This window comes from Pararge aegeria, chromosome 19 (assembly GCF_905163445.1).
Source record: "Pararge aegeria chromosome 19, ilParAegt1.1, whole genome shotgun sequence".
In the NCBI taxonomy this organism is placed as follows: domain Eukaryota; kingdom Metazoa; phylum Arthropoda; class Insecta; order Lepidoptera; family Nymphalidae; genus Pararge; species Pararge aegeria.
The window spans coordinates 2,291,668-2,305,286 of NC_053198.1; the positions used below are offsets into that span (position 1 = coordinate 2,291,668).

The 13,619-nt window shown below is 37.4% G+C and overlaps 1 protein-coding gene across 1 annotated transcript; it reads left to right on the forward strand.

Annotated features, from left to right (window-relative positions):
* Positions 1 to 119: 119 nt before the first annotated feature.
* Positions 120 to 13,385, forward strand: LOC120632234. The gene is made up of 9 exons (XM_039902039.1): positions 120 to 692; positions 1,307 to 1,486; positions 2,075 to 2,268; positions 3,175 to 3,308; positions 4,123 to 4,250; positions 6,122 to 6,365; positions 7,007 to 7,142; positions 12,256 to 12,340; positions 13,000 to 13,385. The coding sequence occupies exons 1-9, from the start codon at positions 132 to 134 to the stop codon at positions 13,144 to 13,146; spliced, it is 1,809 nt and encodes a 602-aa protein (XP_039757973.1). The 5' UTR covers positions 120 to 131; the 3' UTR covers positions 13,147 to 13,385.
* Positions 13,386 to 13,619: the final 234 nt, after the last annotated feature.

Below are 13,619 nucleotides of genomic sequence, written 5' to 3' on the forward strand. Positions count from 1 at the left end.
GACATACTTCGAATCTTATTTTATGATAGTTATTAATTGTCATTTAATTCGTTAAATTAACGTAGTATAATACAGACAAAAGCCATAAACAAGAATTGAGATAACGTAGTATAATATTATTAAATTTTATAATGGATATTTACAAGCAATACATCTACAAGCTGCGCGAGCTGGCTCTAAGGGAACCCTACATTTATCTCCTCACCGATGATATAATCCCGAAATTGAAACAATATATCCATGAGCTCAATTCAATAACCTTCGACGATGGTGCATACCACACTTATTATGGAGAAATAAAGACTATAGTCAATAGCTTTAACATATATTGGACAGATAAAATGGACGATGCAATTAAGGAAGCAGATAAATGCAGCCATTGCATTACTTTGGCTGAATTAATTGAAATGGCACAAAAAACAATACTTATGCATAAAATAAAACAATCCGATTTCGAAAGTGAATTTCAACCACTTAACTCACCTTTAGAAGAACAAGCATACACAGAAATATTAGAGAAATGTGTATCCTTTACTAAAAGCCTTGAAGAATTTGCCGAGAGTCTAACAAAGCTCGATAAACAGGACAAAGTGGATGCATTCGCTAAAGAACATTTTCCTTTATCTTTGAAGAGAAAAAATGACGTATTTGTCTTCACGTACAATTTTATCTCTAACGAATTGAGTTTAGTCGTTAGTATAAAAAAAACGATTATCTTGATATTTACCAACATACACTTCGGTCTTCGTGATAAACTTGGAGGCAACAGTTGCTAAACAATTTGGTCTATAATACACAAATAACTGCTAGCGGTAGTCAACGGCTATCCTCATCAAACAAATTGTGCAATAGGCTGAGAACTGTCCCTGTTTTTTTTTTTTTTACAATACACTTTTTTTATGCCATCTAGGCCCAAAGTAAGCGTAGCTTGTGTTATGGGTACTAAGATAACTGATGAATATTTTTATGAATATTATACATAAATACTTATAATATACAGATAAACAGCCACTGAAAAACATTCATGTTCATCACACAAACATTTTCCAGTTGTGGCAATCGAGCCCACGGCCTTGGACTCAGAAAGCAGGTTCGCTGCCCACTGCGCCAATCGGCCGTCAAGGCCGTCGGTTCGGCCGTCAATATTATAGTAAAGTAGTTAAAAGTTAGAGAATCAGGCAGCTGATAGTCTTCGTACAAGCGCAGGTTTTGTTTGAAGAAATCATATAATAATATAATACACCTCTTGGTAATGGCACTGAAGATAGCAGTTCTCGTTAAGAAACTTGCCCCAATGAATTTTCAGGTTGACAAAATCCGAATAAGTATCGGGGAGATTTTCGACCGCCTTCGAAACAATATGCGCTCAATGCAGGAACAGTCCGATTCATGCGTCTCTGACCTACTCATTCGCCTGTACGAGAAGAAAAAAGAACACCTGTCCCTGTCCCGACAGGACAATCGCGTCTCTACGGAACTTGCAGAGGTACAAATGAGAGAAGTAGTAGGAATCATCATAATATCCTATAATAGCACTCCACTGCTGGACTGAGAGCCTCTGGCAACGGGAGGGTTTGCCCATAATCGCAGTAAATGGTACTTAGTAGTAGCACAAACGAACTGCTGCCCGTTCTTTGTTATCATATAAATAAATAGGAATAGTGCCACCTGTGTGCATATTTGATTAAAGAAATATTTTACTTTGACTTTGAACTCGATGGACCTCGGAGGACCGAGATCGAGCTATGGCTGTATGGGTTAAATATCACCCTTGCACTTCCATTAGCAAATGGTAACGAAATTTTCGCTCTCAAATTTGTCTGTACAGTTACTCAAAACGTTTAAGCATCGTCATAGCTATCAATCATAGACATCAAGGCCAGTGCCTAGTGCGAGATGGTCTATCTTAGTCTACTTTAGCAACGCGTGTAAGGTAACTAAGATTTGTATGGAATCTGAAGAGCGCCATCTAGTTGCGATACTGGGAAAAACTCAGAACGATGATAGAATATGGATAGAAATATAACATTTGAAAAGGTTTTCCAACAAGCTTACGTTTGATCATACGTAACAGGTCCAACGTAGCATGGACATTATAAAAGACAAAATAGAGGATTCAAAGCAGCTGCAGATTCACCGTCTCCAAGAAGAGTATATCTACTGGGAGGGCAGGATATGCGAGTTCGAGCAAATACATAGGACCATAAACAAGCTTCAGGAGGCAGAAGAACGTGTACTTGAACAGGAGGACCTTTTCCTTTCTATGAAGTAAGGTTTTTAAATTTTGACCGTTTAAGGAAGATTGCTACAAAACGCTAACTATACTAAAACATTTTTACCATTTGCAACACTGGACGAATCATCAACATTTTAACCAATCTATATGAGGTTAATAAGGTTGGGCTAGTGGTTCTTCGCAGGAGAAGATCAGGTAACAGAAGACGAAGGTTTGCTCACCACCTGCCTCCTGCATAAAGAGCCGTACAACCCTTGAGTGAGGCGATGAAGGGTGAATGTCGGATGCGATAAGCGATCCGTTGGTGCCAACGGCGATTTATATAACGTAGAGGGTTACTACGCTGAGTTTAAGGGTAGTCTCGAATATTATGATGTCTTTACGGGAGGGATGAATAAAAGTAATCCCAACGAGAAAAAAAAGGGTTAGGGCTTCTGCTTCCCTCGAAGGGTGCACGAAACGCAGCTCTAATTTACGAGTTATGAGCGTTTTAAGCAATTATACATAACTCGCAATAACGTCAAAGAAAAACATCGTGAGGAAATCTGTATGCTTAAGTTCTCCGCTCGGCCTGCGTGCTGGAATACGGACTAAACCCTTCTCGTTCAGATAGGAGACTAACATAGGCCGCAGACATTTTCCTTAATTCTATCTTCATCCACAGTTTTATTAACTCTCCGAGCAATGTCGAACGTGAGGTAATAATACAAGTGTATTTATGTACTGGCTAAAAAAGAACACGTAAATTTTATCCCTGACAGGGTGATATAATTGGTGGATAACATTTTTGTCTCCTGCCCAATGTGGGCTGGTAATAGGAAAACAATGATGATAATTTCAATTTATTTGCATTTCACATTAGGTACATTTATTAATACTAAATAATATTTGGTTCAAATTTGTATGTGAAATTTCATAGGCAACTTCTTATATTTTAGAGACAGTGAAATTCCAGCATCTAAAGGAAAATGTTGGGAAAATGTGGGCGAAAAATTAAAAGCAAAACTGCAAGAAATTAAGGAACTAAAACTGAACGCGGCAAAGGCCCTACAATCATTCTTCATCGTCCGAGGTAGCTGCTAGATATTTGATTTAACTTGTTTATTTTTACACCACATCAAGTTAAGGTAATATACACAAGAAAAACAGAAATATGCGTGGCGTGCGTCTACCAATCCGCACTCGGTCAGCGTGACGTCAACTACGGCCTAAAGCCTTATCATTCTGAGAGGAAACCAATGCCCTGTTAGACGCGGGTATTGGGTTAACAACGATGATGATGTTCACAAGATTAATATTTTTGACTTCGCTGCCTCATTGGCGAGCAACAGTCGGCACATTTCGTTCAATGGTGTAGTGTAGCGTAGCTTATAATCCGGATAGTTTGTTGAGTGTTGTGTGTCATGATTATAAGCCATTTCACACGCAGCGATGCAATAAGAAAAAATAAATAAATATACTACGACTATCGAATTCCAGCACGCACCTCTAACTTTTCAACTTAAAAACCAACCACCAACCATAACTTAAGTTATGTGCGTTTTAAGCAATTATATTACTTGCTTCAACGGCGAAGGAAAACATCGTGAGGTAACCTGCATACCTGAGAGTTCTCCATAATGTTGTCAAAGGTGTGGGAAGTCCAATCCGCACTGGTCCAGCTTAACCACTCGAGACTTGTGCTCTGTAGTGGGACGGTAATGGGGGATATTTATTTATTTATTGTTTATTTATTGTTATTAGGTAGGTACACAAAACAGGTAATAACTTAAGGTAGATCTAAATATAAGTAATAATAAGTTTTGTTCTAAGCTACAACCCAAAGTAGTGTATTGATGAAATGACCACATGAATAAGAACTGAAGGGTTATTTTAACATTTTCCAGGCCCAGATAGAATTTTCTACTCTGACAACATCGGCAGATACTACGTGGACGACTACGGGCATCAGTGCTACGTGTTCAACTACGGGCCGAGCGTTTACCAAGTCAACTGCCAGGGGGAGTTGGTCGACGTATGCTCATTCTTTGTTGATAATTTGGGCTGAGCGAGAATTATTCTATAGAGCAGGGCTTCCCAATCTGGGCGCCGTAGAAAATACAGAGGTGCAACTCCACTACAAGTCTTGCGTTGCCAACCCCTTGACTGCAATCTCACCGGGTGGTAAGTGATGATGCAGTCTAAGATGGTAGCGGGCTAACCTGTTGGGGAGTATGGCATTCATACCCCTAATCGGTTTCTACGCGAAAACGCACCAGACACTAAATCGCCAGATTATTCACCCCCGTGCCTCGGAGAGCACGTTAAGCTGTAGGTCCTGTACCTTTCTTTTTTGTCGTGTTGGAGATCCATCCATCACAATCCCATCGGACTATGAGAGTGAGAGAATAGAGAGTGTATCTGTGTTTGCGCACACACTTGTCAACTATAATATCTCGAGTGTAGTTGGAAAATCTCTCTGGAGATTTAAAATCGTGGCCGAAAGCGATCAGAGGAAAAGTGTTGTAAATCCCTGCCAACACCAACAAGAATGTAAAGTCGCGGCGTGTTAGTTAAATGGTTTTATGTGGTTATATTAAATAAAATGGGATTCGATAGGTATATGAACCGAAATACCTATGCTTTTTATATCGTTAAACCTTTTATATTACTCCATAAATAGTAAATAGCAAATACCTCTCTAAAAACTCAAAATGTTGAATCACCTTATAAGTACCTACCAACGATGGTGTACGGTAACATTCTTAAGAATTTATGATTACACCATAATAATTTTAAGTCTACTTGTGAATTTTGGTTAATTACATTATTTTTAACATTATTATCCTAAACCTGTTATTTTGCGGTAATAATAAATGATGAAGCAACAAGATGACATGACGGTAAAAGGGAAACCCCCGCCATAATAAATAGAATAGAAAAGTAATCAACAGAGCAACTTAAAGGGCATGCCAGGAACAGGTATTGCAACGTGCCGCCAGGGTTGCCAGATCGATTCTTCCTGTTATAGGGATCAATAACCGATTTTTCGGGATTTTAGGGCTTTGGTCGGGAGAAATAAAAAAAATAAGTTATTAATATTAATTATACATAATATATTAAGTAAACAAACATACTTTTGCATTGCACTGTAGATATAAGAAAAAAAAACATAGTAGGTATTTGTGACACATAAGATAAGAACCGAATGAGCGTGTTTATTGTTTTTGTTCTTGGCATAAGTATTTGTCATTATTTTTGTTTCTTTTTCAAAATTATCGATCTTGTTTTTCGGGAGATTATTTGCTTTGTCGGGAGTCGGGAGGACATACAAAAATTCGGGAGAATCCCGCCAATTCCCGACCGTCTGGCAACCCTAGGCGTAGGTCTTATGCCTAATGTGCCTGTAATTACACCGGCAGCCACGCCCTTCAGACCGGAACACAGCATTGTAACATTTTTAGCCGGCAAACGAGCAGTCACCTGATGTTAAGTGATCGCCGCCGCCCATAAACATCTGCAGCACTAGAGGAACCACCGATGCGTTGCCGGCTTTTAAGGAATTTATTTATCCGCCCCTTGAATAACCCTAGATTGTATTTTTGAGATAACACACCAGATGGGAGATTGTTCCATAATTTGCAAGTGCGCGGTAGAAATGTGCGCGGCTGTGCAATGCTGATTTACGACAGTAATAAGATAGGCGGTAAAACTTCCCCGGACGAGCTCTGCCACCAATTATAAACCTGTAAATATTGGATAGAAGCAGGCGTTACTTTTCGTTACTTTGCGTTAATCCATGATAAATTATGAAAATTAAGCTTAATTTACTATAGTTCGCGAAAAGCAGGAGAATCTGCAAATTAAGCTCACAAATGTAAACCTGTAAATCAAATAAAATTTCAGATCCCTGACAAGGAAAAATATTTCTACGACGACATGGGTCGTTTTTACGTAGAAAAAGACACAAAAGAGAAACTCTACCAAGCGGCGCCGTGTTCTAGCTCTTACAAAATTGAGAACGATATATTCGTGAAGCATAGCAAAGACTGTGGGCATTCTGAAACCTATAACGAATACTGTGGCATGCTAGTTAAGGACCCTACTAAAATGGTTGTATTACCACCCATTGAACCTGTGATTATTAAAGGTTACCAAATAACTTAAATTTTAAGATGAGTATCATTAAATTTAATACCGTCTCGTTACAAAATACCTATTTACAAACACGAACGCTGTGTGATAAACGGATATTGGTGAATTTTCTGTGGTACTTTAGGTACACAGCTACAAATCTCGAAACCTAAATAAATTGACAAGTCTTAAAATCATCTTTATGCTATTCCATATTATTTCATGGGAGAGTGGAGACTTGTGAAAAGGACACCCCTGGATCTTAATTTAGTTTCAGTTCTACTCTGTTTAGTTTTAATCTTACACAAGTCAGTTACATTAAAATAAATTGAAAAGTCTAAAAGTCGTATTATCTTTTTCCATGGGAAACTTGTGAAAAGTACACCACCTGGCCTGCCAATTTAATTTCAGTACCTACACTGTTTCGTTTTAGTTGTACACAAATCTCTTAACTAAACTAAATTGACAAGTCTAAAAATCGTATTATCTATTTCCGCGGGAAACTTGAGAAAAGGCCCTGTCAAAGTTATACCAGTCTATAAATAACGAAGACTGAGTGCGCTAGATAAGGTGTAGTAAAAAGAAGCACAAATTACCTACCTGCCTACAAATATGTATTACTATTTAAATATATTGGTACAAATATTTTCGTTTCAGGCAAATTAGACCCCGAAGTCGTTAAATATCTTTGGGATACATTTGGCCACATCCTACCCGACGTGTTGCGTGACGTTGCTGAAACCCGACCCAAAAACCCCATTCACAGCCTCGCTCATAAATTACTTGCGCACAAGTGAGTTCTGTGTTTGTCGTTATCCTTTCAGTACCTTCGCTCATTTATCGGCTCAACACCGTTTTTACATCGTTTCTACGTAGGTTCTAATCCAACTATGGCTGCCACAAAAAGGTCTACTACTAGTGTTGCCCAAATTCAGTCTTGGTCTTGCAGTCTTGGTCTTGTTCTTGCGTTTTTGCAAGACCAAGACCAAGAACAAGACCGCGTATTTTTAGCAAGACCAAGACCAAGACTGACCGTGCAAGACTTGAGCAAGAACAAGACATAGCCGGCAAGACTCTTGCGTCTTGCAGCTAGGACTTAGCGCTATTTCACGGAGTAGTTAGGTGTAACAGTTCGGTGTATAGGTAGGTAGGTACGCTTAGGAATTTTATGAGACGCAAAAAACTATATCAAAGAATATGAAAAACTGGACCTATGCGCATTACGACTAATACCATAAACATAGCGAATAAAAAAATATCTATTAAAATCAAACTGAGTGCATGCATACTTATGTTTTAACCATCGGCACTTTGATAATGCGGCATCAAAGGTTTTGTACTTACTTCTCAAAGAAATTTGCCGCTTTTCGGAAGTACATGGTTATGATACACGCGCCGGCGGCTTCTTTTGAAATCTAAAACAATCGTTGCCGCCGCGCCGAAATCATAACATTTGACACTATTCATGCAAAATAATTTCGAATTTTAAGAGTACCTACAGGTGTTCCAAAGAATAAATAAGTTTCAGAGTGCTTAGAATGAAAATGAATACATTATACTGATCACGCAAGTAGTATTATGATTAGGACATTAAAATGGTGAGGATAGGTAGTAGATGTCATAATAATTCATTCTAGTAAGTAATTATAATATTGATTACTTATATGGTTTTAAACTAATTACTTAGGTACTATTATTGTACATTTAGTCATTATATTTCTTAAGTTTTTACAAGAAAAAATAGCAAAAAAGTGTTCGAATATCTCTGAGAGAGATGATGAGAGTAAGTATTTACTAGCTGTGCCCGCGACTTCGTCCACGAGGAATAGTAACTTTGGAGGTATAGTGACGTTCAGGATTTATTTATTTATTTTAAAACTTCTGTCATCAAACATACAAACGAACTCTTCAGCTTTATAATATTAGTATAGATGCACGCCAAAACATTCACTTATATGTAAAGAATAGTGATTGGCACTAATTCTTTACATATATTTTATTCACGGGTCGCGTCTGTACAAGTAGGTAATATTTAGTGTGTGTTTGTACGCCGCACGCGGCATCGTTCGATTTGCGGCGGCATCCTTTTCATAGAGCCGGCACGTGGCGAGGCGGCGCGGTAAAAAGCAAGGAAACGTACTATAAATGAAGGAATTATTTTAATTCCAGTCATTTCCAATTGAGCTGTGCTTCGATTCTAACTTAATAATTGTTTTTACTAATTCTCGTTGTTTTCTAAAAACGTATCACGTGTACAATTTAATATGAGTGACGAAGATTCAAATTATTCTAGTCCGAGTAACGAGAGTTTGAGTCACAGATCTAAAAGACCCAAAAGCAAATTTGAGGAGTTTTTCGAAATAATTCATGCATCCCAAACTGCCTTGTGTAAATTGTGCCAACATAAAAAGATAGAAATAAAAATGAAAAACAGAAACACTTCAGGCTTAAGGAAACATCTAATGTCTTTCCACAAAAAGGAATCAGAAATATTTCTTCCTGTTAAACTAAAATTAAGTGGAGATATCACAAGCTTTTTAGTAACCGCTGGAAGAAGTGGACAGGTAAGAATATTTTTTTAACAGTTAAAAGAATTTTAACTCCGCGTAGCTATTCATGCGATACTTTCAAAAACGCCATTAACTTACGTAAGTATTTTTGAGTTAGTGGTGTTTTCATCTAGGGGTGCGACATATTAAGTATGTAATTATCGTCTTAAATATTTTTTATAAACACCCATATTTTTATTTAATCGGCCAGTAACAACTAAGTACTTTATTTTGGTAAATTACAGTACAGTGCAACCTTAATATAACATATATCAATTTAACGATTTTCTCGATTTAACAACAACAAACCTCCTCCTCTTATACGCTCAAACCTAGTATGTTTTAAATAATAACACAAGATTTATTGTTTTGTTTCAGTCGGAAAACAGCAGTGACAACATCACGACAGCTACAGTTGATTGGGTGGTGAAAAAATATCTTCCCTTCTCATTTTTCGATGACGAAGCTACACAAGTATATTTTCGACGTATTTGCCCTAATATGGTGTTTCCTAAAAGGTCTACACTTAGAAGGAAAGTCAAAGAGCGATTTGAAGAGCTCCAATTGAATCTCAAGGAACGACTTCAACCATTATCATCTAAAATGTCGTTTACCATTGATGGGTGGACGTCAATTGCTGGTAGGAGTTACTACGGGGTTACTATTCATTATATAGACAACGAATGGAAGTATCGATCTGTAGTTCTTGATTTTATACCATCACGCGGTCGACATACTGGGGAAGATATTGCAACGATTTTCCATGAATGTTTATTGGAATATGGCATAATTGATAAAATACAAGGTATCACGGTCGACAACGCAACTGCAAATACCAAATTTATGTATGAACTGGGCAAACAGCTGCCGCCACACTTTGATTCAGACAATCAACATTTCCGGTGCTTTGCTCACATTTTAAACCTTGGTGTACAAGATTTATTAAAGACCTTAGCATTACACTGTGAGTCTGACACTAACGCGCAAGATCAGCAGTACGAAGACTTTGCAGACGAAACTGAGGATGAGGAAGATGAAGAATCTGCACCAAATATTGCTGACTCGCGTACATCTGTAACAAAGTTACGCAGTATTTCCAGTAAAATAAAAAGAAGTGAGATAGTGAAGAAGAAGTTTCAGTCTGCTTGTGAAGCAGCTGGCGTGCCATCAAATCTAAATGCCATTCTTGACTGTCCAACGAGATGGAATTCCACACATGATATGATTGGATTTGGTTTAAAAGTGAGAGCGGGCATTGACATATTGTGCAGTTCTGTCACCGAATTGAATGATTTTCAAATCACAGCTAATGAATGGCAGGTACTCGAAAAATTACATAAATTTCTAATAAACTTTAAACTTTTAAGTACAAAACTTGGTGGAGACAAATATGTTACGTTACCGCTAGTCATTGTATCATTTAATCTCTTGCTAGATAAAATTGAATCCATGGTAAAACAGTTAGATGAGAAACCTAATCGATCTGAAGTGGATGAAAGGCTCATTCTAGCTTTCCAAGCAGCTCGAGACAAAATGCTTAAACATTACAAGAAGAGCAACTGGATTTATTGTACTTCTTTAATTTTAGACCCAAGGCATAAGGCTCAGACTTTTGACCTGACAATGTGGGGGAAGCAACTTAAAACAGAAAGTCTGCGCAAGTTCAATGAACTTTATGAAGAATATAAAAGTCTACACTCACTGAACAAATCTCTGGAATTACCAGAAAAAGACAATAAAGTATGTGATGAAGATGAAGACGTAATAGACTTTGATAAACTCTATGAATGTCCCTCGACGTCATCTGGATCTTGTCTTCAAGGCTTAGTGATAGACGAGTTGGAGGAGTACCTGAGAAAACCAAGAACTGCCAGCTCGGAAGACATTTTAGATTGGTGGAGGACGCATGAGACAGAGTATCCGATTTTATCGAAAATGGCCCGTGATTTTCTCTCAATACCTTCAACTTCAGTACCTGCTGAGAGGTTATTTTCTAAAGCATCATTAGTAATTAGAAAACATAGAAATAGGTTAAGTGATGAGTCAGCCAGATGGTTACTTTGTATTAATTCTTGGTCAAAAGAATTGATACAAAGTATCATAACCTAATGATAAAGCTGTTGAAAGCTTGTTTGTGTTGTATTTTATTTTTTATTCAAATAAATGATAAATCGTAAAACTCTTTTATTAAATTTCTTATAAGTTGAGGGTTCAATCTCTTTCTAGACAGATAAGTATTGTTCTTTAAAATACAGTCAAGTTATTGTAATTAATTTGTTTTTTTACATGTTTTAGCAAATGTAAGCTTATAAATCATAAATGTTTATTAAGAAACAGTTATTTCCATGGAAAACGACATATAGGTCAGTTGATTTTTCGAATTTCTTATCAAATCTTCAGTTATTTATTAATCTGCTTGATCTTTACTATGGCTATGTTAATTCAAGCTCACAATGTTCCAATTCTAATACGTTTTTCTAAGATTTAAAGTAAACTTTAATAAATAGTAATAGACTAATAGGTAATTGCAAGACTTGCAAGACTCTTGCTGCAAGACCAAGACCAAGACCAAGACTGGGAGCGCAAGACCAAAACCAAGACCAAGACCAGGTGTATTGGCGCAAGACCAAGACCAAGACTGGCTAAGTCTCGTCTTGTTCTTGCATTTGGGCAACACTATCTACTACCGTAGAAGAGCTGTTTGCTTTGGGTGTGGAAGAATTCAATATTCCCATTTATATTTTTCTGTGTGTGTGTTTGGCAGTGTGTAAGGGAAGGATGCGGGGAAAGAATCGGTAAATCTTAGAAACAATGTTGCCTGTTTACCGAACATACTTCGTTGAGTATGCTCACGAACTTCACAATCTTGTTCCTCCGCCCCCGTTCTACCACAGAACAACGAAACGCAGTGAGCGGTGGCATCCTTATGAGGTTGATATTCCATCAACACGAACGCAACGTTTTTTATCCACGTTTCTGATCCGTAACGCCCAACCGTGTTTCCTGCCACGTATATCTTGAGTACCTTTAAGGCAAGACCTAGACCTCATCATTGCTATCTCAAGGACCACGAGCATCATGGTTTTTTAATTATTTATTTATACACTTTATTTGTACACCACAAATAGAAAAAAAAATAATGGACACAACAAGAAGAAACTTAAAAACTAGGATAGAAAAGGCGGCCTCATCGCTTAGTAGCGATCTCTTCCAAGCAACCTTAGGATTAGGAAAACCAAGCAAGTTTTTGTCAAGCTCTGGCCTAATAAATGCTGGCGTTAGTAAAAAAAAAACAGCGTGAAAGAGCCCAAGACCTGTGAGATGTGCATGCGATGTTCACAACTGTTTCCTTTGCAGGTATAGAATAACGAATACCGAAACAAAACGCAAGAAGGCTGAAGCTCATATTTATCGCAGTCAAATATACCAGGACCGTTTGCAGGTAAGTTTTTCTCCGTCTTATAAAGTTCTCGTTAACAAGTGTTGTTTTATTAGAGTTTAGTTCAATAAAATTGAATTTTGACAATACACACATCGCAAAAAATAAGCAAAGCTTGTGTTATGGGTACTAAGATGACTGATGAATATATTTATGAATAATAAAGGTACATAAGTAATTATTATATACATATAAACACGTTATCCAGTTGTAGGAATCGAATCAAATCCACGGCCTTAGACTCAGAAAGCAGGGTCGCTGCCCACTGCGCTAATCGGCCGTCGGAGATTAGAATGTTAATTTTTTTTATTCAACTAAAAGTTAGCCCTTGATGATGCAGTCTAATATCGGGCTAAACTGTTAGGGAGTTTGCCAGTTATATTTAAACACCTTATCGGTTTTAACGCAAAATCGTACCGGAACGCTAAATAACTTAGCTATTCCTTTGTCAGTAGGGTGGTAGCGAGCCATAAATCCAAGAAAATTCCCCGAAATCGAAGTTGAAGTCCTAATTACTAGGTTATCCCCTCTTTTTCCAACCGCTTGAACCTACAAAGAAATCCGTTATTCTACTAGAGTACTGGTACTCTTACGTAGTACTACTTCAAAGCGGGTTCTTAGGTGTACAATAAAAGTGTATTCATTCATTCATGTTTCCACAGAAAGCGAGCGCCACTTATAAGGCATGGAAGAAAAAGCACACCCAGCGTCGGAAGACGGACGAAATCGACGACTCTGAGGAAATTACAGCATATTACAAACACGTGGCAAAACAGGAGTTCATACATTTTGTTAACTATGATAACTGACTTTTTGTGCATTGTAGGTACTTTATCCGACTAAATCAAGTGTTTGTTTAAATAGATCCTTCAAACCAGATATACGCAATAGCACATTTTTCCATACACAATTTCTCCCGTTATTATATAATTCTATAACATATACCCCGGCACACCGCGCCACATCGTCCGCCTGCATTTTGTCTTAGATTTTTGGTCGTGATCCGAAGCTATACATTCTAATCACGTATCAAACGAATCAAATTCATACAAAAAAAACTGATTAAATTAATACAAATAAGCATTCTCTGTGACTTTATTTATTTTTGTAAAATGTCTATGAAACAAAGAACTCGTCAGATTTACTTTTAGTATTATTTATAATATACCTAGATTAGGATTTTTCAATAAACTTATGGTAATATCAAAGTATGTGTATGTGTTTTCGTTGTTAACAAACCCTATATGGATATAATAGCGGCGGCTCAGTGGTCAGAACTTCG